The 23,958-nt window shown below is 32.5% G+C and overlaps 3 protein-coding genes across 3 annotated transcripts; 2 read left to right on the top strand and 1 right to left on the bottom strand.

Annotated features, from left to right (window-relative positions):
* Positions 1 to 2,932: 2,932 nt before the first annotated feature.
* Positions 2,933 to 4,316, bottom strand: LOC112014217 (uncharacterized). The gene is given in 2 exon segments (XM_024046595.2): positions 2,933 to 3,840; positions 3,843 to 4,316. Coding segments are annotated over 2 exon segments (621 nt in total). The 5' UTR covers positions 4,198 to 4,316; the 3' UTR covers positions 2,933 to 3,574.
* Positions 4,317 to 9,910: 5,594 nt separating this feature from the next.
* LOC112014201 (protein DMP2) lies at positions 9,911 to 10,865 on the top strand. The gene has a single exon (XM_024046582.2). The coding sequence runs from the start codon at positions 10,049 to 10,051 to the stop codon at positions 10,667 to 10,669; it is 621 nt and encodes a 206-aa protein (XP_023902350.1). The 5' UTR covers positions 9,911 to 10,048; the 3' UTR covers positions 10,670 to 10,865.
* Positions 10,866 to 19,665: 8,800 nt separating this feature from the next.
* Positions 19,666 to 20,596, top strand: LOC112014204 (protein DMP2). Its single transcript, XM_024046584.2, has one exon. It carries the CDS (start codon positions 19,753 to 19,755, stop codon positions 20,371 to 20,373), a length of 621 nt encoding a protein of 206 aa, XP_023902352.2. The 5' UTR covers positions 19,666 to 19,752; the 3' UTR covers positions 20,374 to 20,596.
* The last annotated feature ends 3,362 nt before the right edge of the window (positions 20,597 to 23,958 follow it).

Below are 23,958 nucleotides of genomic sequence, written 5' to 3' on the forward strand. Positions count from 1 at the left end.
GCCACCCCAAACCCATCCATTTACACCCCTAGAATATGATCCATCAGTCGAGTTGTCAAAAAATACATCTATTATAAATATATTGAAGGTACAACATTAACAAAAATGCTCCACGATAAAAATTACATATTCTTTACATCATATTTTATGGAACATGATAAATTTTGAATAATGATGTAATACTTTTTTTTTTTTTTTTTTTTTTTTTTTTTTTTGTGCTGGTGTTTTTGGTTCTTCGCATGGGTTTTTTGGTGTTTGATTTTTTTTTTTTTTTGTGCAATTTTTTTATCTGAAAATCTCTCAATGAAACTGCTAGGTTTCTGACTAAAACTTGATTGGGGCCGAGAACATGAGGGAAAATGAGAAAACCCTTGTGAAACCCTAAAATGTCTGAGGGCTGGGTTTTTCTTTTTTTTTTTTTTTTAATGGGAAGGTCTGGGTTGAATTTGATAATATTATTTTTGGGTTAAATTGGGCTCAATGAGTTTTTAATTAAAACCCAATAATTATTGGGTCTAATTGGGTTGATGCTCATTTAACCCAACTAATAATTTGGTGGATTTTGGTTCAATTAGAGTCGGTGATTTTGGGCAGGCAAATGGGTTTAGGCTTACTTTACCACCCCTAATTTTTACTATATCATATTTTCAAAATATCAAGATAATAAGAGATCAATGCTTTTCTCATTTAGAAAAATGATAAAAATCAAGATTTGACATATTATATAACAAATAGCATTTTGATCAATCCGTAAATTTGACATATATATTAAAAAAGAGAAGAACATGTAATCCAACACCAAAATTTGCAAAATAACAATTTTCTAAAGTAATAATTTGTAAACAATTACACTAAAAACACTTGTTGAACCTTTTTTTTAATCATTTGGCCAAATAAAGAATGAAGAACACCTTTTAATTCTTCATTATTAATTAATTAATTCCGACATGCCAAGATTTTTATTTGTTGATTATATATATATATATATATATAGGGAGTAAACAAACCCTGTGAAGTTGTTTGGCTCACCAGAAAGCACCCAAACCCAATCCAAAAGACTAATATATTTATATATGACTATTATTGGTCATCATACGGCTACCTCAACGTGGTCCCCACCCACCCAAAAAATAATTTTTATTTCCATCGAAAAGATAGAAACACGACAACTAACCCTACCCTCCATCCCCAGATTTAACGACGTCAACCTCGTAATTGGTGCCAGACGCCGACAGCCAAGCAAAACCCCAAATTACAAACAAATCACCAAACTAACTCCGTCGTAACGGCAAACCAGGTCGCCCCACCACTATAATAACACACCATTTCTAAGAAAGTGAGAGAGAATGTATGAATGCTTGAATTTTTGTTTTGCTGCTTTACGGTAATTCTGACTTGGCAGATAAAACTTCATAAAGGGAAAATAGTAATTTTATGTTAAGGACATTTACCTTGGAAATGACATATGTTATATGAAAAAAAAATTTAGTATAAAAGTCTAAAACTTCTCACACATTTAGATTTGTAAAAACCAATTATTGCAAAAAAATTTGCAATAGTGAGTGCAATTCTAAAAATAGAATTGCACTGTAGCTCGATGCTAAAAAAAAAATTTATTTACTTACTTTATTAATTCCTCTATCTCTCACCAGGTTTTTGTTTTTATTTAGGTTTTGAGTATATTATTTTATTGTGTAAAAATATTATTTTAATATATTGTTTTGTAAAATAAAAGTTGAAACGCTGAAAGTATTGTAAAATTGTATGATGTAATTAATAAAGTAACTTTTTGAGATGGTAAAATAGAATGGAATAGTGTTTTGGGATGCAAATGCTCTAACTATATATAATTTACCATATTAGATTTGTAATAAAATTAGAATAAACAAAAAGTTGTGATTCTGGAACAAATATTGACAAGTTATCATTGATATATATACAAGAAGTAATAAGAACTTCTCCATTCAATTGTAATTAAAGATTTTATTTATCTCAAGTTCTCGACTCACATAAATAATGGCAAAATTTTTGTATGTGTCGGACACATGAGATATTGCTTCTGAATAATTATACTTAGCTAAAGTATAATTGGACCTATTACGTTGACGACACATGACTAAAAGTAGAAACATATTATTATCGTAACGAGTCCAATGAAATCAAACCACCAAACCAATTCCTTCCATCGTAACAGTAAACTAGGTCGGCCCACCCCCAATACACACTCCATTTCTAAGAAAATTAGAGAGAATATAGGAACACTGTTTCTTTTTTACCTAAAATTAGAACGTAGTAGACAATGAGTGACAAAGAGAAAAATAATAAGTTTCTATAAAAGCGACAAGTAAAATTTATAATTTATCACATCAGAATTATTATAAAATTATACTAAAAAAACAGATGCAATTCTAGAACAACTCAGACAACTATTGACAAGTTGTCAATGATATGTGAACGAGTACTAATAAAAATTTATTCTAGGGTAAAGTGAGATGGATTATTGCATGAGAGAGAGAGAGAGAGAGAGAGAGACATTATTGTACAATTTCCTTTTTTTTTTTTTGGTTCAAAGCAAAAGAGAGAGAGACCCAGTCTGGTCACCCACTTGTTATGTAAAATCAAACGTGGCAGGCGAATACGCGTGGATAAAACGAAGGTGGGTACGAAGCTTTCTCTTTCTATTTTTTTCCTATCTATCTCGCTCATACCCAACCCATACTCCCACTTTTTCCTCATTTTCTCTCCTTTATATAAAGCCCTCTCACCTACAAACACCCATAGCAAAAAACAGACCCAATTTCAGCAGAGCAGAAAAAAACACCAACCCAAAAAAAAAAAAAATTTTAAAGATAGCTTCAAAGTTAAACCATCATCACCAAGAGTCTTGCAACCATGAAATAGAACTTTAAAAAAGACACAACAGATTCCCCCATTACAAAACATTCTAACAGATCTTGTATTAAAAATGGAATACATAAACAACCCCCCTTTACTTACAAGCTATAACATAACAAAGAACAAGAAAAAAAAGTACACAACTGAACTAAACAACACCTAACACAAATTAAAACCAAAAAAAAATTAAACCCCTTCCCAAGTTTTTCCCCCTAATGTTTTATCTTACTTTACAATACAATAGGGTACACAAAAGCCCTCTCACAAATTCACAACAGAGCAGAACAAACCCCAAACTATTTTTCCCAAATTACAAATCAACCCCTCCTTCAATTATATATCCCAGATAAACAACCCTAAATTACCCATATTACCCATAATCAACCCCAAGAAATTACAAATAAAACACCCATAATCTAATAATAATTTTTTTCTTCGCCACCATAATTTTCACGATTTCCAGATCTACCCTCCGTTTAAAAAAATCACGGACAGTTCTGACCTTGAAGTTCGAAATTTACTTAACAGAGACGAAACCAAAGAGACGGTTCTAGAGAGAGAGAGAAGGTGAAACGGATTCGGATCCGGATCGGTTAAGATCCGGATCTAATTTTGAAACCGGGTTAAAGGCACGAAAACCGGATTTTCTTCTGTGTTAAACTTGCTTTTGAAAATGATCTCACAAATCGAGACGAAGCAAACGCCTCAGGTCTCTGGTGGCCGAGTCGTCGACGACGATGCCGGAAACTACTTGTTTTTTCTTCGAGAACGACGGTAGCGGAAGCGAGCTCGGCGCCGGAGACATCGCGAACGCCGATCCGGCGTACATGTCGCACTTTCTCATCATCGGAGGTGGAGTAGGAGGCGACGGAGATCTAGGATCCACAATCCGGATCTGCTTCGGCACCATCTCCGGCGCCGGACCTAGCCTCTCCGTCGACGTCACGACCAAACCTTCACCACCACCACCACCACCACCTTCCTTCCTAGACTCGCTCTTGATCTTGAGTCCAACGACTCGCCTCTTCTCAAAATCGTCACCTTCTCCATCGCCGGACCGGTCTTCGCCACTCGCAGATCGTCCGCAGAGCTCGACCTCTTCGAGACCGACGGCTCCACCATGGTGACATACCTCTTCTTCTCCGGCTTCTCCTGCCGGACCGCCGGTTTCCGGCTAGATCTAGTGTTAGGATAGTTAAAGTTAGGGTTTCCATAGTTTCTCCGGCGATAACAAACCGCCGGCTGTGGAACTCTAATCCGTTCGATCAAACAATCCTGCGGCCGCAAGATCTCCGTCCCCATAGCTTCAAATCAATTTTCTCTATAAATTACACAAAAACAGAGCGAAAAATAGTGAAGATTTACAAAAACAAAGAAATGAAAAATTTCTCTGTAGTTTTATCTAGTAGAAGAAGACTTTTTTTTTCNAAGCTATCTTTAAAATTCCAGACTTGCCAAAAATGACTTGAAATTTCAATACCAAATAGGTGATGATGTTAAAGATGTGATGATGAAAATTATGGTCGGTTTGTGACTTTGTGCTTTGTGGTTGTGGCCTTGTGGGGTTGGTTACCAAAAGAAAAAGAAAGTGCTTTTTGGGTTTTTTTTTTTTTAATAAAAAATAATAAGAATTAAATAATTGCATTTTGGGGCCCAAGGGAATATGCTTGGCATTTTTGTTTTCCAGATATTTTTTCTTTTGGGAAAAAATTCAATGATTTTTTGTGATTGTGTGGTGAGAAGGGAACTGGGGTCCTACACTGATTTCTTTCATCTAATTGTTGTCTCCACGATATCGTGTGGTGCCCTCCACATCTTAGGGTACCAAATGACAGCTAGACTTTTTCGTCCATATTGATGGCCCCCGACCTAAAATGTGTACGTATATTGATTCCATTGGTTTAGACTTTATAGAGACATCCAAAATATTTCTGGTGTGGTCTTTATTTGATTTGATATATTTTTGTGTGTGTATATATATATATATATATATACTTTTCTATAGGAGGAGATGGGGGCTGGGGCCTGTGAGGGTTAAATATTATTTGTTTCAATAATTCAGATTCAAATGAATTTTAAACAATTGAAGCTGGAACAATTTGAGCAAATTACTTCTGATTAATAAAACATTCTTCAACCAATTTAATAATGCTCAACTAGTTCTATAGTTTTTGTTTGGGGGAAAAAAAAATGTTATCTGAGTGTTTCTACGAAATGGGGAAACATGTTGGGATGTTCTTTGTTAGGGGAAAAAAAAAAAATCTTGAGTGGTCTATTATTATGTTCATATGAACTCATCTATAGTCAATTTGAAAGATAGAAGTAGTGACAAATTTTCCCCCAGATGTGTGTGGACAAGACTTCAAACCCAGCTCATAGATGCACTAGCTTTAAATCAGGTTCAAGGGTCAGAATTTTGTGATTTTGGGGCTCATTGATTCTTACATATGAATAGACAGGAGTTTGGATACAAACTTGGATTAAGAACTAGCAATAAGAAATTGACATATGTTCCTGTCATGAGTATTATTTAAGTTAGCAAAATAAGTAGACATATGCCATCTTGGTATTGTTGATTGTTACCTAAGGTTACTACTAAGTTTGTAGCTAAACTTTGTTCCATATAAAAAAATCTATTGCAATACATTTCCATAAGTTGAAGGCTATATATACTTCTCCAAAAACAGAAAAAGAAAAAAAAAGAAAAAAGAAAAAAAAAGTGTTGGGTTATATATGATAGGGTTTGGCTTATGTCAAGTATTTTTTTAACTGGACATATTTTGTAGTTTTAAATATACAATAGTAAATAGTAGTGAGTTTTAATTTCTACATTTTATTTAATTATTGAGCCACATTAAAATAAAATGAGATGTTTGATAAAAAAGTATTAGAGGTATAGGTATGTCAAACTCTATATGATATAGACCTAGTCTCATTCAAAGGTTCTTAATGACAAATTAATCCTTGTCTTTTATGGCAAGATTGTTAATTTTTTTCTACAATAATAGCGTGTCTTATGTTATCTTTGAATGAATTTTTCTAGGAAGAGTTGAACAAAGTGTCTTGACTCTTGAGCAAGATGTTAGGTTAAGTGAGATGGCCCTTTCAGATGTGTTAGGAAGACTATTTTTTAGCTCGTTGAAAAGTCTAAATTATCGGCCATTACCCGACGTGTACAAATAATCCGAACCCGAGATTGGAGGGTTGAAAATTACTATTTGCAAACTTGAAAAGTCAAATTATTAGTTTGCTTGATTTGGTTTAATTTATTTTTAGAACAAAATATAATAATAAAAAATCAGTAATAGGAAACTAACAGCTCAGCTAAGTACATAATAATCAAAGGACCAAAAGTTTTGGGGCAAGATTTAAATTCGCAGCTAAGTTAACAACAAAGATGCAAAATTTAAACGGGAGAGGACTATCCCTTAAAAGTAAAGTAACTCATCAATTTTTCTGTAAGTCTATAAATACAATTTTAGATATGAATGAAATGCATCAAACTAGAAGTAAAAGAAGGGAAAAACACTTACTCAGTTTTGAATCAGTTTTTATGATAATAATATCTAGCCTCTGAGCATAGGATTTTCTATTTTTTGATAAAAGTTAATAATTTGCGTCCATTATAATTTGAAATTACTACACTATATGTGAGTTGTGTAATCAAATAGGAATAATGTCCTAATTTTTAGCAACATCCTCTAGTATTTATGTGAGTTGTGCAATCAGATGGGGATAATGTCCTAATTTTTAGCAATATTCTCTAGAACCTATGTGAATGAGTTGTGTAATCAAATAGGGATAATGTCCTAATTTTTAGCAACTTCCTCTAGCATCTATGTGCAAGTTACACTTTAGTGAGAGTTAATTTGAATTCCAAATAAAAGTGGTAATTCGTAAAAAGAAATACCTAAAATTTAGGAGCTTGTGGGTTTTATTTAACAAATTAATTAGATAGGGATAATGTCCTAAAATTTAGCAACTTCCTCTAGTATCTATTTGCAAGTTAAGTTTCAGTGAGAAAGAAAAAAATGCCTAAAATTTAACAAATTAATCAAATAGAAATAATATACTCATTTTTAACAACTTTAAAATCCACAGATTGGAAGCCAGCATAAAGTCTACAACTTGAAATCCACGGCTTAGAAGCCCCTAGAGTAGTATGGATAAAACACCTACTCAGTTGGGGTCAATTTTTTATTTTTTATTGTTTATTATTTATTTTATTTTATTTTATCTTTATTTTAGATCTAGCAAGCAAAACCCAACAGAAAAAACAAAAGGACCTTAAAGCAGATGAACACAGGAAATCAGTAGGCTGATTGAACGTGAATAAGCCCATGAAGAGCCATCACACTCTTGGTCTACATGGAAGACCAAAATAGGGCCTCTGACCCAAACCAAAACTTGTTGAAATATTTGAATACATTCAATGATTTGGAGTAAAAAAAAACTGGTCAACATACCAGAAGTGGGCCATTTGTGCTTGGGCTTCCTTCTGTGCCCAAAAATAAATATAACCATAATAACCCAAGTAAAAACAATAAAGAAAATACGCAGAGAGAGAGAGAGAGAGATTCTCTTTCATTAATTGTATGGTCTTCTGCTCTATAGCTTTCAAACCAACGGTATCACAATTCCCAATTCAATCACGTATTATCCAAAACTGACCAGCAAAAACCCACTAAGAAAATCCTTTTCTCCACGAAAATATCTTTCTCTGAATGGTCGTTTAGGTTATAGTATTCATAAAGTGATTCCCAAAGTCACATGTAAATCTTTGCTGAAATACACACCTTTTAATATACACCAAATGTTGCCAAACCTTGCTCATTTCACCTGGCTTGTAATACTTGACTGAGGAAGCTAAAATTGGTGGCTCAAAAATTTATAAATGAGCATAATGATACAAAAATTGAGGCATATGTAAAATCATTTCGTAGTAATTCTCATGATGTACGTACGTAGAATACCTTTAAAGTTAAAAGGAAAAATTTATAAGTTTGGGATTCGACCAACTATGCTTTATGGTATTGCATGCATGTTATGCTGTTAAGTAAGAAGCAACTTATTTATAAAATAAATATAGTTGAATTGAGAATATTAAAATAGATAGGTAAAAATACTAGAAAATATAGGATTTAAAATGAAAAAAAAATCACTTAAAGATAATGATAACTCCTATTTATGAAAAAATGAAAAAGAGTCGCTTAAGACCATGGACAGAGGGAGACTTTGACCATGGGTGGGCAATGACCCCTCCTAATTTTTTTGTAAAAAAATATTAGCATATATATAGGTATAAGTTTTAACAATTTTATTCTATAAAATTACACTTTGCTCCCCTTAAAAATATAATTATTTCTTTTCAGAACAATGCTATAGTTACAAACTTTTTTACAACATTTTTACAAACTTCTGAGGTAATAAATTCTTATAGGTTTGCATTTGGGCTCATTTGTAATTTTAGCATTTTCTTCATTTTAAAGGGTATAAAAAATTTATAAACCTAAAATCTAAAACAAAATATACAAGCCAAAAAAAAAAAAAATTAGCTCAATAACAAAATTTACCAATAATAGCTTAAAAGCAATTTAAAAAATTTAAAACAAAATTATTTTTTCCTTAACCAATAGCAATTGTACAGATAAAAAGCAAAAATAAATAATTAATTAATTAAAAAAAACCTTTAGTAGTTAAGTAAAAGAGCTAGAGGCTGAAGTAGTCACACACAATAAGTAGTAAAGCTGCCCCCCTAACTTCAAGCTCTAGCTCCGCCCTTACCTAAAATGGTTCGATAATATTCAAAAGAGAACAACTAATGCACTAGGAAAGAATGAGTAGAAGAAAACAAAAAATCACATTAGTAGAAGAAAAAAAATGACATGTCAATTAGGAGAGTAAAAGAGAATTTATAGTCAATTCCAAAATTTTGGAACTAAGGATTTGTTTGTTTGTTATTGTTTTTGTTTATGTAGAAAGATGCATGAATAGAATTTACTAAACAAAATTCATTCCACGACTCTTTTCCAAGAACTGGACCATGAAACAATAAGGTTGGACTCTGCATACTGGTAGCTGAGCCTCGTTGCTAGTAGATATCAGTCTATTTTTTCAGGTTAGGCCGCCATGGTTCAAAACTTCAAATTCTTCATCTTTTTTGACACTCGCACCCAGTCAAAAAATATATATATATCATCTGGCACGCATGTTTAACATAAGGCTAATTCTAAAGAAAACAAACAATTAGCAGATTAATTTGGCACGACTTTGAATTATCAATTTGAGTCATTTTTAGGCGTGATGAAGTTCTTCGAACACAGCATGAAGTTCATATTTCCTCTCTTATTTTTGTGAATACAAAAGTACAAAACACCTATTTCTTCTTATCCGAATGATGAACACTTCATACATCAAACACCATTATTTGACCAGGAAAACAATTAAAGAAATACAGCATTCTGTAAAGAGAACAAACTGTCCTCGTCGAGTTGCACCTATTAGAGACACAATTAAAATGTATTTAAAATTTTCAATCAATCCTTGAAGTATAAATCCAAGCTTATAATTAATGTAAATATGAACATCAATCACTATTAAAAAAAGTCTTTAGATTAATATAATGTCATATATGTACCAATAAGCACGGCCAAGATATCAATATTTTTTGAATTTAATACAATCTTTTTGTTAGTTATAAACAAGATATTATAGGTTTTCCCACACGATTCATCAAAGCGTATGCTTGTACTAAACTTTTGACTAGTTCAATCAAAAAAAAAAAATCAAATGCTTTTGGGTCCTTTAGGATTTGTTACAACTCCAAATAAATAATGTAATAACGATTTTATTATTATTTAAGAAAAAAACCCTTGCCAACCCAAGCTTTTTGGAGTATGTTTGGAAGTACAGTATGCTGATCTTGAAAGTTTGGATTAGGGTTGAAGCTCAACCTTTCGAAAAGTAAAAGGCTAAAAGCAATAGCATCCAACTCTTTTCAATTTTACGTACAAGCAAGGCTCTCTATCTTGCTCTCTATAAATACCAAAAACTTAGTTGCTATACTTGCAAGCTAGCTCCATAACACAAAATCAAACACACTTAAATTTAATCTCCAATAATATTATCCCACACCAAAAACTTCAATTCCCAAATGGGTGCCTCAAAGTCCAAGCAAACCACTCAGTCGTCGTCGTCGTCTCAGACAACAATCAAAGACAAAACATTATCAGGGCTAGGCAACCTCATTAGGGTCCTCCCAACTGGTACTGTCTTCTTGTACCAATTCCTCAGCCCTGTCCTATCCAACAATGGCGACTGTGCTACAACCATCTACAAGTACCTAACCGCCATTCTTGTAGCTGTGTGCGGCTTTTCTTGCTTCTTTTCTTCATTCACTGATAGTTACGTTGGAGATGATAAGAAAACTCATTATGGGGTTGCAATATTGAAGGGTCTTTGGCCCTCGGCGGACTCTAAGAACGTGGACTTGTCGGCTTATAAGCTTCGGATTGGGGACTTTGTCCATGCCTTCTTTGCACTGATTGTGTTTGGGGTTCTTGTGCTTTTGGATCAGAAAACAGTGAGCTGCTTCTATCCCTTGTCTGATTCCGCCGAGAAGACTTTGCTCAAGGTGCTTCCTCCTATTGTTGGTGCAATTTCTAGTGTGGTTTTCACGTGGTTCCCAAACAAACGCCATGGAATTGGTTACCCTTCAAGTACTGATACTTCACAGACCTCCAAGTCTACCTCCTCGTCCTCGACTACAGTCTAAGAATTTAGCCTTGGATGAGAGTGTGTCGTTGCATCATATGTTTGTTTATTTATGTTTCCTTGTTTTAGAGGTTTGAAATATGTTTGATGACCCTTTTAGGTAATTGTTGTAACTTGTATTGTAATAATTTATTCTTTTGAACAATGTCTGTTCTGGTTGAATAACATGAATTCATGAAAGGGTTTGAGTCTCAAAAGGCAGGGTTGGGTATTTCCATTTATGTCCAGTGCAATTGAGTCTTTTTTTTTTTTTTTAACAAAAATGAGGGCTTTTATAATTATATTACACCCTTAAGCAAGGCGCCAGTTTGACATAAGCTCTAGCCGTTCTTACCAGACCGTGTGGAGGGTCAATCCCACCAAGGATGTCCACCAACGGACTTCTACAAGTGCAATTGAGTCCTACATACATACAATCAATGATTGATTGAGAAAGAAAAAGGTTTGACGCATGTATGCGCTTCTCAAGAGAAGAAAGGGTAGTGGATGCATGCCCATCCTTTTGAACATGTGTCAAGTCTCCATGATACATGCACAAGTTTAATCCTTTATTTTTTTTATTTATTTTTATGATAGCATGCATGCAGTGGGATTGATTTGCATGAAAAATTCTATGGTAACTTAACCTTTTTTTTTCTTTGTTTCCTTTTTTCATAAAAATTAGACAGGCTAATGAATGTTATGAAGCAATATTTAATTAGAGTGTTTTTGTGTTGAATAAAAAACTTAGGTTTGAATTAGTGTTTTAATCTGATGATAATAAAATGTAATCATTATAGAGTAGATTTTATAAAGTTTTTTTTTTTTTTTGGATACAAGTAGATTTTATAAAGTTGAAATCTATAGTGTGTATATATATATATATAATGTAATTAATATCTATGATAAATATTCTTGTAAACATAAATGACTTGGCATGTAAATTTGTTTTGGGCTGCAACGGTTAATTTCCTTATAACCTATAGAAAATTTTGGATGTGAATTGACCTATATATTTCTGATTCACCGTATGACATCATTGATATGTAAGGATTTGAAGTAAAAGTTCCCATTTATACAATTCAATGTTATTGTGCCGCATTAAATTCTTTGATTAAAAGTCTATTATTACCTAATATAGAGTTGTTTAATTCGTTTGCTTTGCGTTTACATTCCAAAAGTGAGAAAACGTAATTGCATTGGGAGACTTAACTCAACTTGTAATAATCAACCAGCCTAGCTTGCCTAATTCAGAAGATGCCGCTAAAGAGATTTATCTCATTAGTCATTAGCAATTGCAAACAAAAAATTAATTCTACCCAGAATTCTCATGAATATTATAGATAAAGAGATTTCGACTAAAATTTTAGAGTAGCTTGAGAAAGCTATGTGGCGCGAGCTCCGATGGCATCTCAGTGCTTTGCCCCTGTCTCTACAAGTTGGGTTTTTATAATTTGCACAACAAGGTTGAGTTTTAATTTTCTAATTATATGAATTCTAATTTTCATATTAGAGTTTTAATGAGAGTATATATATATATATGTATAGTTGTGGTTATTATTGGAGTGTTTAACAAATAAATAATGACTTTTATATGTTGTTAATTATTGAATTTAATCTCACAACTAATAGTATTATATATAAATGTAGGTAGGTTAAATGATCTCAATGGTGTTTTTTATGTTGCCCCATATATGTAGTTTGAGTCCCATCATCCCCTTCCTCATTGTCTATGTATAAATAATAATTAAGACAAAATTTAGATACAATATCTTAAGTGTTATTCCTTAGATTTCTCTCTTAAGATTCAACCATGTGGCTAATTAATTAAAAAATACACTTTTATCATATGAGGAAAAGTCTATATGGCAAAATCTTAAAAAGGAAATCTAAAGAACAGCACATAAGTACTGTACTTAAAATTTATCCTAATATATATATATATATATAGGGTTCAAGTTACACTTGATGTAACTTTAAACAATGTTACATCATTTAATAACTTATTATTGAATTCATATTTTAAAAATCCTAGCATAAGATTATATGTTCTATATGTTGTTAGTATACCTACCAATATTCATGTCAATTAGTTGTTATTTATCATTTGATCTATAAATTCATCTTTAATTTATTATTTTAAACTACAAAAATTTGATTGGTTGATGATATGACTATTGATATTTAATTATTTTAAAATTTTGCAAGCATGGAGAATGCATAAAGATAATGTAATCTAATGATGTATTTGTTAAAATTCACATTCAATTAAAAAAATATTAAGTGGTATAACATTATTTAAAGTTACACTCAATGTAACTCTAAATAATGTTACACCACCCAATAACTTGTTATTAAATTCATATTTTAAAATTTTCACCATCGGATTATGTGTTCTATATGCATACCAATATTTATGCCAATCAGTTGTTATTTACAATTTGATCCATAAACTCATCTTTAATTTATTATTTTAAACTACAAAAACTTGATTGATTGATGATATGACTATTGATATTTAATCATCTTAAATTTTGCAGGTATGGGGAATGCACGAAGATAATGTAATTTAACAATAGATTTGTTAAAATTCACATTCAATTAAAAAATATTGAGTGATATAACTTGTTATTGAATTCATATTTTAAAAATAGCATCAGATTATATGTTCTATATGTTGTTAACATACCTACCAATATTCATGCCAATCAATTGTTATTTACCATTTGATCCATAAACTCATCTTTAATTTATTGTTTTAAACTACAAAAATTTAATTGGTTGATGACATGACTATTGATATTTAATCATTTTGAAATTTTGCAAACATGGAGAATGCATAAAAATAATGTAATCTAACGATGGATCGTTAAAATTCACATTCAATTAAAAAAATATTAAGTGGTGTAACATTATTTAAAGTTACACTCGATATAACTCTAAGTAATGTTACACCACCCAATAACTTGTTATTGAATTCATATTTTAAAATTTTCACTGTCGAATTATGTGTTCTATATGCATACCAATATTCATGTCAATCAGTTGTTACTTGCAATTTGATTCATAAACCCATTTTTTATTTATTATTTTAAACTACAAAAACTTGATTGATTGATGACATGATTATTGTTATTTAATCATCTTAAATTTTGCAAGCATGTAGAATGCATGAAGATAATGTAATACAACAATAGATTTGTTAAAATTTGCATTCAATTAAAAATTATTAAATGATATAACTTTAAGTAATTTTACATTATTTAATAATTTGTTATTGAATTTATATTTTAAAAATTTTACCGTTGGATTATATGTTCTTAACATGCATACAAATATTTATGCTAATTAGTTGTTATTTACTATTCGATTCATAAACTCATCTATAATTTATTATTTTAAACTAAAAAAAAATTGATTAATTGATAACATGACTGTTGATATTTAATCATCTTAAAATTTTGCAAGAATGGAGATTGCACAAAAATAATGTAATCCAACAATGAATTTGTTAAAATTCGCATTCAAGAATTATTTGCTTTTAATAACACCATAACATGCTTCCACAATTATTCTCCAACTCAAATCCTCCTTCCCCCAATTGTCGAATTGTAAATTAATAATTACAACTATAATAAATTTTCCTCTCCCCCATCAGAATAAAATAAATTGAAACCATTTTCAACGTTCCAAAAACGTGGACGGCATAAAGAGGACAAAAAAGAAAAAAGAAGAAAAAAAAAAGGGGGAAGTAGGAGCATAGGCAGGAAGTCAATAATAGCCATGAATGTAAATATCGATCCATCATATTTCAACCCTTTTGATATTAGTTGCATTTTGTCTTTACACGGCATTGCATTTTCGATATAAAGATAATAGATGCTATATAGAAAGTGTGCCGCAGGGAGATCTAAAATATGATCCAACCACAAATTTGATGGAATGAAAATTTGACTAACTTCAGTAGCTTCATCGCCTAATCCCAAGCTAAAATGTCAAATTATTATTATTATTATCTATGCCACATATAGATTGGTGACTAACCGACACACACACACACACAAAATGAAGAAGGAAAAATCCGAAAGATAAGAGGGCAAAAGCCTGCTAGACAATGCTGGAGCTATGAACCAAGATGGAGGAAAACTATGCTCCAAACTATTCATTACATATAAATAGTTTCACAATGACTTGCTACCAATTTTAATAAAATTGTAATTTATAGTCCAAGTAGTTACTATGAAAATTTGCGATACAGGCTGTTAGGACATATGTGTTTTCACTTGTCAAGAACATATGTCACTTATTTATGTAAATTGACGAATCTTTTGACAAAACGCACTCTACTTGTATTTGGGTAGTTCTAGGTGTTTTTAATACTTCAAGAAACAAGGTTTCAAGATCAAGTGTTGAAGTCATTAAGTTTGTCCAAGAAAAATCAAGCTGAGGTGCAAATTCATTAAAACTCGACACCTGCTCGATAGCTACCTCGACACCTGTTATTTGTCGAGATTTATAAAATCAGATTTTCTGATCTGATTTCCTTAGGATCCGTGAATATGCTTTTGGGCATTCTTTTCTCCAAATCCTAAACATATAAAATGATTGTTTTAAGAGCCGTCAAGATGTATACAAGTTGCAAAAGTATTGAGCAATCTCTATTCAAGCAAATTGTGATTAAAGACGAAGTTCTTGACCTAGTTCATCTTCTCTGAAGAAGTTGCTGTGTATTTGCACCAAAGGGTTTTGTGACCAAGCATCTTCCTGATCTTTATCGTGTAGAATGAACTGAAAAACTTTGCAGCCAACCTCTCCTTTTAAGTTGGTGTTTGAAGTCGCGTACTAGGATCCGCGCATTGGTTAGTCACGTACTTGGGAGCCGTGCATCAAAGGTGGGAATTGTCACTACAAATCAAGTCCAATTGGGTATTGAGATAAGGGTTTAACTGTAGGTTGGTAAGGTACTTAGGATTCCTTTATTTGTAACCGCTTGATTTGATAATAGTAGAGTTTCGAGAGTGATGACCTGAAAATCACCCGGTGGGGTTTTTGCCGCGAGATTTTTCTCTATTCGTAAACAAATCACTGTGTTATTTAATTTCCGCTGCATATTTAGTTTATTGGTGATTTGTTTGTGCTTCTACGCGTTAGCATGATTAATTGATTAATTAATAACTTGGCTAATTAATTAATTGGTATAATCACAAGGGGTCATTCAGTTTGTGACCTATCACAGGCTAACTTACAAGACCTCCAATACAAGTAATTAGACATTGTATCTGGGCTTCTCTCTTGCTGCAACTGTTGATCCAATTTCCTTCTTTACAATATATGATCCATCACTACAAGACAATCACCAACTGCAAAATAGATCTCTCGGTTAGAAGACAAGAATGGGTTCTATGGGTTTTTCTTTGTATTTTGATACTCTTCTTCCTTCTCTAGAGATTAGGGTCAACATAGGGCTTATACTGTATATATGTGTAGAGTTTGGGCTAGAGGTTCTCACAAAGCCAGCTCTTAGAGTAAATCTCGAAATTTTATGTAATAGGGTCTCGGTTGACTAAGAGTTACAAAGAGTTTATGTTTGAATCTCGCACGACCAAGCTTGAGTTTGCACAACCGAGACCTCAAATTTCCCACAACCAAGACTAAACTTTGCACAACCGGAATTGACTTTCTTGTATACGGTAACAGAATCTTTAACCCAGCCTTAATACCACTTATTACATTACTAATTCAAAACCAAACAATTAGAAATAAAGCTTTTAGCCAATATTTAAGAATCTTAACAAACTCCCCCATTGGTAATTTCTTGACAAAACACTCTAATTCAGACTCAAGTACTATATATAGTGAAAGTTCAGGAAAACAGACCAAACTAGCTTACACCTAGACTAAAGAGATTAAGTTGATGCACTCGACAAACATACCTGTGTTTTCTAAAAACATTAAACTAACATATTAAATACATGAGATACAGACAGTGTAAAAAAAATATTGATCAAGTATATCAATAGAACATTTACAACCCATACTTTCACCATAAACCAACAGCCATCAAATATCTACAATGACAAATCAAACATGAGATTGATCATCCAAATATGTTAAGCATGTAAGACTAAAAACCAATTGACTGAATATATAATAACACAAGTTGCACACTCAACTAGAGTCAAACCATGGAACAATAACACAAGTTACGCAATGCATAGTAGTGATAAAAAATTTAAAGTCATTGCATGAAACATATGTGCTTCCCACTCGATAAAAGAATACAAAACTATCAAAACAATTAGATTCCAAACTAACTTACACCTAGACTAAAGAGATTAAGTCAGTTTAGCTTTGTCATTGTTGTTTTTTAAGAAACTGGGGCTTTTCAGTAGTTGTTGTTGATGCTTGGAATAGGATGTTAATGCCTCTTTAAAAGCAACAAATTTTTCTGATCTTGAAAAATATTGCCCACCACGTTGCATTTTTGCGAGTAACACCTCCATGATAGACCTGTGCTTGATTGGAAAGGACAAAATCCCAAGATCAGACTTATTGTTGTTTCCATCTGCAACTTGCTTAATTAACCATTTCGGTATGCTTCTCATATTTTCTGGCTCATCATGTCATGCATCTTTTGGAAATTTTTTGTGCTCAGCAGATGTCTTATTGTCTTAAATTCCCAAGTGATTGCTTATTATTTGCTAGATGTAGGGAAAAAGATAAAGTAAACTCCAGTCGTGGTTGGAAATTGGATAGGCTTCGCTGTTACTAGCATTCTCTTGAAAAGTACAAACTTTCCTATGAATGAGATTATGACAGAGTGTGGAAAAAAACTTTCTTGGCAAAGGTAAAAAAACTGAAACAAAGGCTAGACATACCTCAGCACCAACTCTTTATAGTTTGGAGTTGAACTGCATGGGTAGCTAGGTTTTCCTGGTGGAACTTAGTTAGTTAACAATCTAGACCATCTAACCACCATAGAAAATAACATTTCTTGTTCAATTGAAATATGTATAATGTAGGTTTTCTTTGGCTAAGTCCGTAATGTACGTAAAGTCAAATTCAAATCACAGCAACTCTTGTCGAAAATAGCGATGTATGCTTAAACAACATAATTGGACTAGCATAATATTGTAGCTGAACCTTATTGCTTATGGATATATTAGTCTATCTTTTTCAGGAAACCCCACCATGGTTCAAATTCTCTCCACGTTTGTTCACACTATATCTCCAACAAGCATGTTGAACATGATATAAGTCTAAATAAAACAAGAAACAGATTAGATGCCACTTTGATGAACTATTCAGCCATTAATTTGTAGATATGAGACCGAGAAAGCAACGTTTATTGAACACAATTAAGTATTCAAACGTTGATTATTTGACCAGGAAAATAAAGAAATAGAGCATTACGTAAATTGAATAGACTGTCATCAATTTGCACATATAAGAATTAAGAATATGAGGGTCATGGTAAATAATGTGTACTAAAATTTTCAAGCAATTCTTAGAAATTGGAATAAATGTATAAAAATGGGCGTGAGGCATCTATTTTTTACTATATCTTTTTGTTAATATAAGGGAGAAATTATATAGGTTTCCCCACACGCCTTATGAAAGTATATGCTTGGACAAAGCTTTGGACTGGTTCACCCAAAAAATTAAATAAAATAACTGCACGTTTGGTCAACCAAGATTGATTTAGCTAGAGAGCTCCAAGCCACTCTTTTATTAATGTGTGAGGGGGTTAGTGTTTGAACTTTGAAGTACTGTTTACTAGTGTAACAGAATAAATTCTGAAAGCTTGAATTGATAGAAAATGTTGAACATAAAATCAATTTCAAAAATATTAACTAAAAGTAACGAAAAAAATAAAAATTTAATTATTATACAAAATATAATGTAACTTAAACTCAATTGTGATGCGGAATGTGGAAGCTTCAAGAAGCAGAACATATCTACTTCTATAAAATGAGAAACAAAACACGTTTACTTCTAAAATAATCTCGAGTATACGAGGGTCCTCCTTGAATCCTTAAGAAGAAAGAGTTCTGAAATCTACCAAAGAAATAGTAAACAAAAGTATAAATTTTTATTAATTTCAATATACTAAAAAAGGTTTACAAGCTTGAAAGACAAGAAAATATATTCTAAAATAAAGCCTAATTAACACATATCCATAATAGGAACTAAATTTGACTTTAAAAAAAGAAAAAATTAAAAGCACCTAAAAATAAGGAAATAAATGCCCTAAACCTAAAATAAAGAAAATTACACGAAAATATCAAAGTTAATAAATTACAAAAATTAAATAATAAATACAGTCCTACAGCAAATTGAAATTGGGAATTAAAAATTTTCCATCTTAAACAAGTATACATGCAACACCACATTCATATTTGTAATCTATGTGTAGATACCACATACATAATTTCATCTTGAGAAAATACTCTCTTATACTCATTATACATCCATAACTTTATACAAAATTCATAATTAATGCACTGATTACATATTTTAAAAGTGTGGACATGACAAAGTGCGTGAGAGAAATAAAAGCCCATTTCATCTTATATATTACAAATTAACAAGCGTATGGGACACTAATTCCACAATTTGAATAATTTTTCTTTTAGACTTTCACCAATTAAACTATGAGGCTCTTGACTTAATAAGTCATACTTTAAACTGCCTCTACAGGGAAGAGGCTTTTTGTTGATTTGGTATAGTTTATTTGTATCTAAAAATTTTATAAAAAAACTGTACATTTATAAGCAAATATATAAAATAATATAGATTTTATTATTATTATTATTTTTTAAAACCCTTGCCAAGACAAGATTTTTGGAGTACTAGTGTTTGAAGTACAGTATGCTGATCTTGAAAGCTTGGATTAGGAATGAAGCTAAACCTTTCGAAAAGTAAAAGCAATAGCATCCAACTCTTTTCAATTTTCCGTACAAGCAAGGCTCTCCATCTTGCTCTCTATATATACCAAAAATTTAGTTGCTATACTTGCAAGCTAGTTCCATAATACAAAAATCAAACACACTTAAACTTTAATCTCCAATAATATTATCCCACACCAAAAACTTCAATTCCCAAATGGGTGCCTCAAAGGTCAAGCAAACCACACAGTCGTCGTCGTCGTCTTCATCTCAGACAACAATCAAAGACAAAACATTATCAGGGCTAGGCAACCTCATTAGGCTCCTCCCAACTGGTACAGTCTTCTTGTACCAATTCCTCAGCCCTGTCCTATCCAACAATGGCGACTGTACTACAACCATCTACAAGTACCTCACCGCCATTCTTGTCGCTGTGTGCGGCTTTTCTTGCTTCTTTTCTTCATTCACTGATAGTTACGTTGGAGATGATAAGAAAACTCATTATGGGATTGCAACATCGAAGGGTCTTTGGCCCTCGGCGGACTCTAAGAACGTGGACTTGTCGGCTTACAAGCTTCGGATTGGGGACTTTGTCCATGCCTTTTTTGCACTGATTGTGTTTGGGGTTCTTGTGCTTTTGGATCAGAAAACTGTGAATTGCTTCTATCCCATGTCTAATTCCACTGAGGAGACTTTGCTCAAGGTACTTCCTCCTATTGTTGGTGCAATTTCTAGTGTGGTTTTCATGGTGTTCCCAAACAACCGCCATGGAATTGGTTACCCTTCAAGTACTGATACTTCACAGACCTCCAAGTCTACCTCCTCGTCCTCGACCTAAAGTCTAAGAATTTAGCTTTGGATTAGAGTGTGTCGATGCATTATATGTTTGTTTATTTATGTTTCCTTGTTTTAAAGGTTTGAAATATGTTTGATGACCCTCTTAGTCAATTGTTGTAACTTGTATTGTAATAATATATTCTTTTTAACAATGTCTGTTCTGGTTGAATAACATGAATTCATGAAAGGGTTTGAGTCTCAAAAGGCAGGGTTGGGTATTTCCATTTATGTCCAGTGCAATTGTGTCTTACGTACATACAATCAATGATTGATTGAGAAAGAAAAAGGTTTAACGCACATATGTGCTTCTCAAGAGAAGAAAGGATAGTGGATGCATACCCATCCTTTTGAACATGTGTCAAGTCTCTGTGATACATGAATAAGTTTAATCCTTTATTTATTTTATTTATTTATTATGATAGCATGCATGCACTGGGATTGATTTGCATGAAAAATTCTATGGCAACTTAACCCTTTTTTTTTTTTTTTGTCTTTGTTTTCTTTTTACATAGAAATTAGATAGGTTAATGAATGTTATGAAGCAATATTTAAAGTGTTTTTGTGTTGAATAAAAAACTTAGGTTTGAATGTGTTTTAATCTAATGATAATAAAATGTAATCATTATAGAGTAGATTTTATAAAGTTGAAATCTATAGGTGTATATATATATATATATATATGTATAATGTAATTAATCTCTGTTAGGTTTTAAAGATTTAGGATTTGATGTATTTAGAACTCTAATGTGTAATGTTGGCAAACCATAATGAAAACAGGTTGTTTAGTCTTGTTTAGACATGCTCAAAGTTGTATTATTTATGTAAAGTTGGAATAAGATGATGCAGGAATTAATAGTGCTTCTTGGCTTGGCTCAATCGATCGAAGCTTAGGCTTGATCAATCGAAAATCGGGTCAGATGCGTTTTTTCCGTAGAATTCCAACTCAGCCCTAACTCCTAAAATGTTTAAGGTTTTATGTTTTTGCCATAGGTATATAAGGCAAACCTTAGCCACGTTTTAGAGGTTGCTCATATTGCTGTTTTGTGTAAATCTCTTGTGAGATTTAGATGAGTTTTCCTTTACACAAAACTTAGGGTTTTCAAGGAAGAGATGTTATCTACACCTTGATGATCAGCTTAGTTGCTACCATTGAAACTTAAAGAAAAATAAGTGTGGGTGCTTGTACTTGCTGGAGAATCTAAGAAAGAAGGAGTCTGTGAATTCGGAGATTACACGTGGTCGTGTCAGTAAGTTCTACTAGTGGGTAGCAATAAGAAGTCGAGCGTGGGGGCTTGTAAGTCTTATTGTATGAACTTCGATTCTTTCAAGATAGTGGATTCAAGTTTACCTTGAGGATAGTTAGGTCAAATCCTCTCTAAGTTTTTATCGTGTGGTTTCTTGGGTCATCATATCTTTGCGTTATTTATATTTTCACTGCTATATACTTGATATGATTGTTTGATTGTGATAATCTAGATTTGCATAATTTGACTAAGTTAATCACTTGGCTAATTAACTAGCTTAATCCTGTTGTATTAGGGGGTCTAAAAACCGTTCAAGTGGTCTCAGAGTAGGTAGCTCTTTGTTTGTAGATCTTTTGATCTCTGAGCTGATCCTTGACCCCTGTTGTCATGAAACATGGACACTCTCTGATTATTCCTCCTCACTTTGATGGGAATAATTATGCTTATTGGAAAGTAAGGATGAAAACATTCTTGAAATCTATTGATGAGAGAGTCTGGAACTCCGTTGAATACGGATGGGAAAAGCTCACTACTCCTGTGAGTGAATGACAAACTTCTCAAAAAGAAACAGCTGGGTTCAATAGCAAAGCTATGAATGTCATCTTTAATGCTGTTTCTATGGAGGAATTTAAAAGAATCTCTAATGTTGAGGTTGCTCACACTGTTTGGAAAATCCTCCAGACTGTGCATGAAGGCACTAACATAGTTAAAATTAATAAGTTGTAGCAGTTAACATCTAGATTTGAAAGCATTAGGATGTCTGATGATGAATCTTTTGATGAATTTTATGCTAAACTGAATGATATTGTTAATTCTGCATATAATCTGGGTGAAATCTATAATCAACCTAAAATTGTTAGGAAGATTCTTAGATCTTTGACTGAGGACTTTAGACCAAAAGTGATTGCCATCACTGAAAGCAAGGATGTGGACTCTATCCCTGTTGATGAACTTGTAGGATCTCTTCAGTCCTATGAGTTAAACCTACCCAAAACTAACAAATCCAAATCAATGGCTCTTAAGTCTGTTGATGATGTTGATGTTGGTGGATTTGATGATGAGCTCTTTGCTACAAAGATTGCTTACCTTACCAAGAACTTTAGAAACTTTCTTAGGAATAATAACAGAAAGACAAGAGGTACAAACACTGCTGAACCTAGAAAATTTAGGAAGAATGATCCTACTAACGTTAATTACAATGAAAAACCTAGAGAAAAAGTTGGCCAATCTTCAAACAACTCTATGGCTACTCAGTGTTTTGGATGTGAAGGGTATGGTTACATGAAATCTAAATGTCCCACATACTTAAGGTCTAAGGGGAAGTTAATGTATTTAGAACTCTAATGTGTAATGTTGGCAAACCATATAAAACAGGTTGTTTAGTCTTGTTTAGACATCTCAAAGTTGTATTATTTATGTAAAGTTGGAATAAGATGATGCAGGAATTAATAGTGCTTCTCGGCTGGTTCATATGATCGAAGCTTAGCTTGTCAATCGAAAATCGGGTCAAATCTTTTTCTACAGAATTCCAACTAAGCCCTAACTCCTAAAATTTAGGGTTTTATGTTTTTGCCTAGGTATATAAGGCAAACCTAGCCACTTTTAGAGGTTGCTCATATTCTGTTTTGTGTAAATCTCTTTGAGATTAGAGGAGTTTCCTTTACACAAACTTAGGGTTTTCAAAGAGGAGATGTTATCTACACCTTGATGATCACTAAGTTGCTACCATTGAAACTTAAAGAAAAAAAAGTGGGTGCTTGTCTTGCTGGAGAATCAAGAAAGAAGGAGTCTGTGATTCGGAGTTCACGTGGTCTGTCAGTAAGTTCTACTAGTGGGTAGAATAAGAAGTCAAGGTGGGGCTTGTAAGTCTTATTGTATGAACTTCGATTCTTTCAAGATAGTGGATTCAAGTTTACCTTGAGGATAGTAGGTCAAATCCTCTCTAAGTTTTTATCGTGTGGTTTCTGGTCATCATATCTTTTTTATTTATATTTCCCTGCTATATACTTGATATGATTGTTTGATTGTAATAACCTAGATTTGCATAATTTGACAAGTTAATCACTTGGCTAATTAACTAGCTTAATCCTGTTGTTTAGGGGTCTAAAAGCTGTTGAATCTCTATGATAAATATTTTGTAAACATAAATGACTTGGCATGTAAATTTTTTTTAAGTTGCAACAGTTAATTTCCTTATAACCTACAGAAAATTTTGGATATGAATTTGATATGAATTGACCTATATATTTCTGATTGGGCAAAACTTAGATACAGTACCTTAGGTACAGTATCTTAGGTTCCTCCCTTAAAATTAAGCCACCTGTCAACTTAAAAAAATAAGC

This window comes from Quercus suber, unplaced genomic scaffold (genome assembly GCF_002906115.3).
Source record: "Quercus suber isolate HL8 unplaced genomic scaffold, Cork oak 2.0 scaffold_39, whole genome shotgun sequence".
Lineage (NCBI taxonomy): Eukaryota > Viridiplantae > Streptophyta > Magnoliopsida > Fagales > Fagaceae > Quercus > Quercus suber.

Coding starts and splice junctions, on each gene's coding strand:
- LOC112014201 (XM_024046582.2), top strand. CDS start 10,049: ATGGGTGCCTCAAAGTCCAAGCAAACCACTCAGTCGTCGTCGTCGTCT.
- LOC112014204 (XM_024046584.2), top strand. CDS start 19,753: ATGGGTGCCTCAAAGGTCAAGCAAACCACACAGTCGTCGTCGTCGTCT.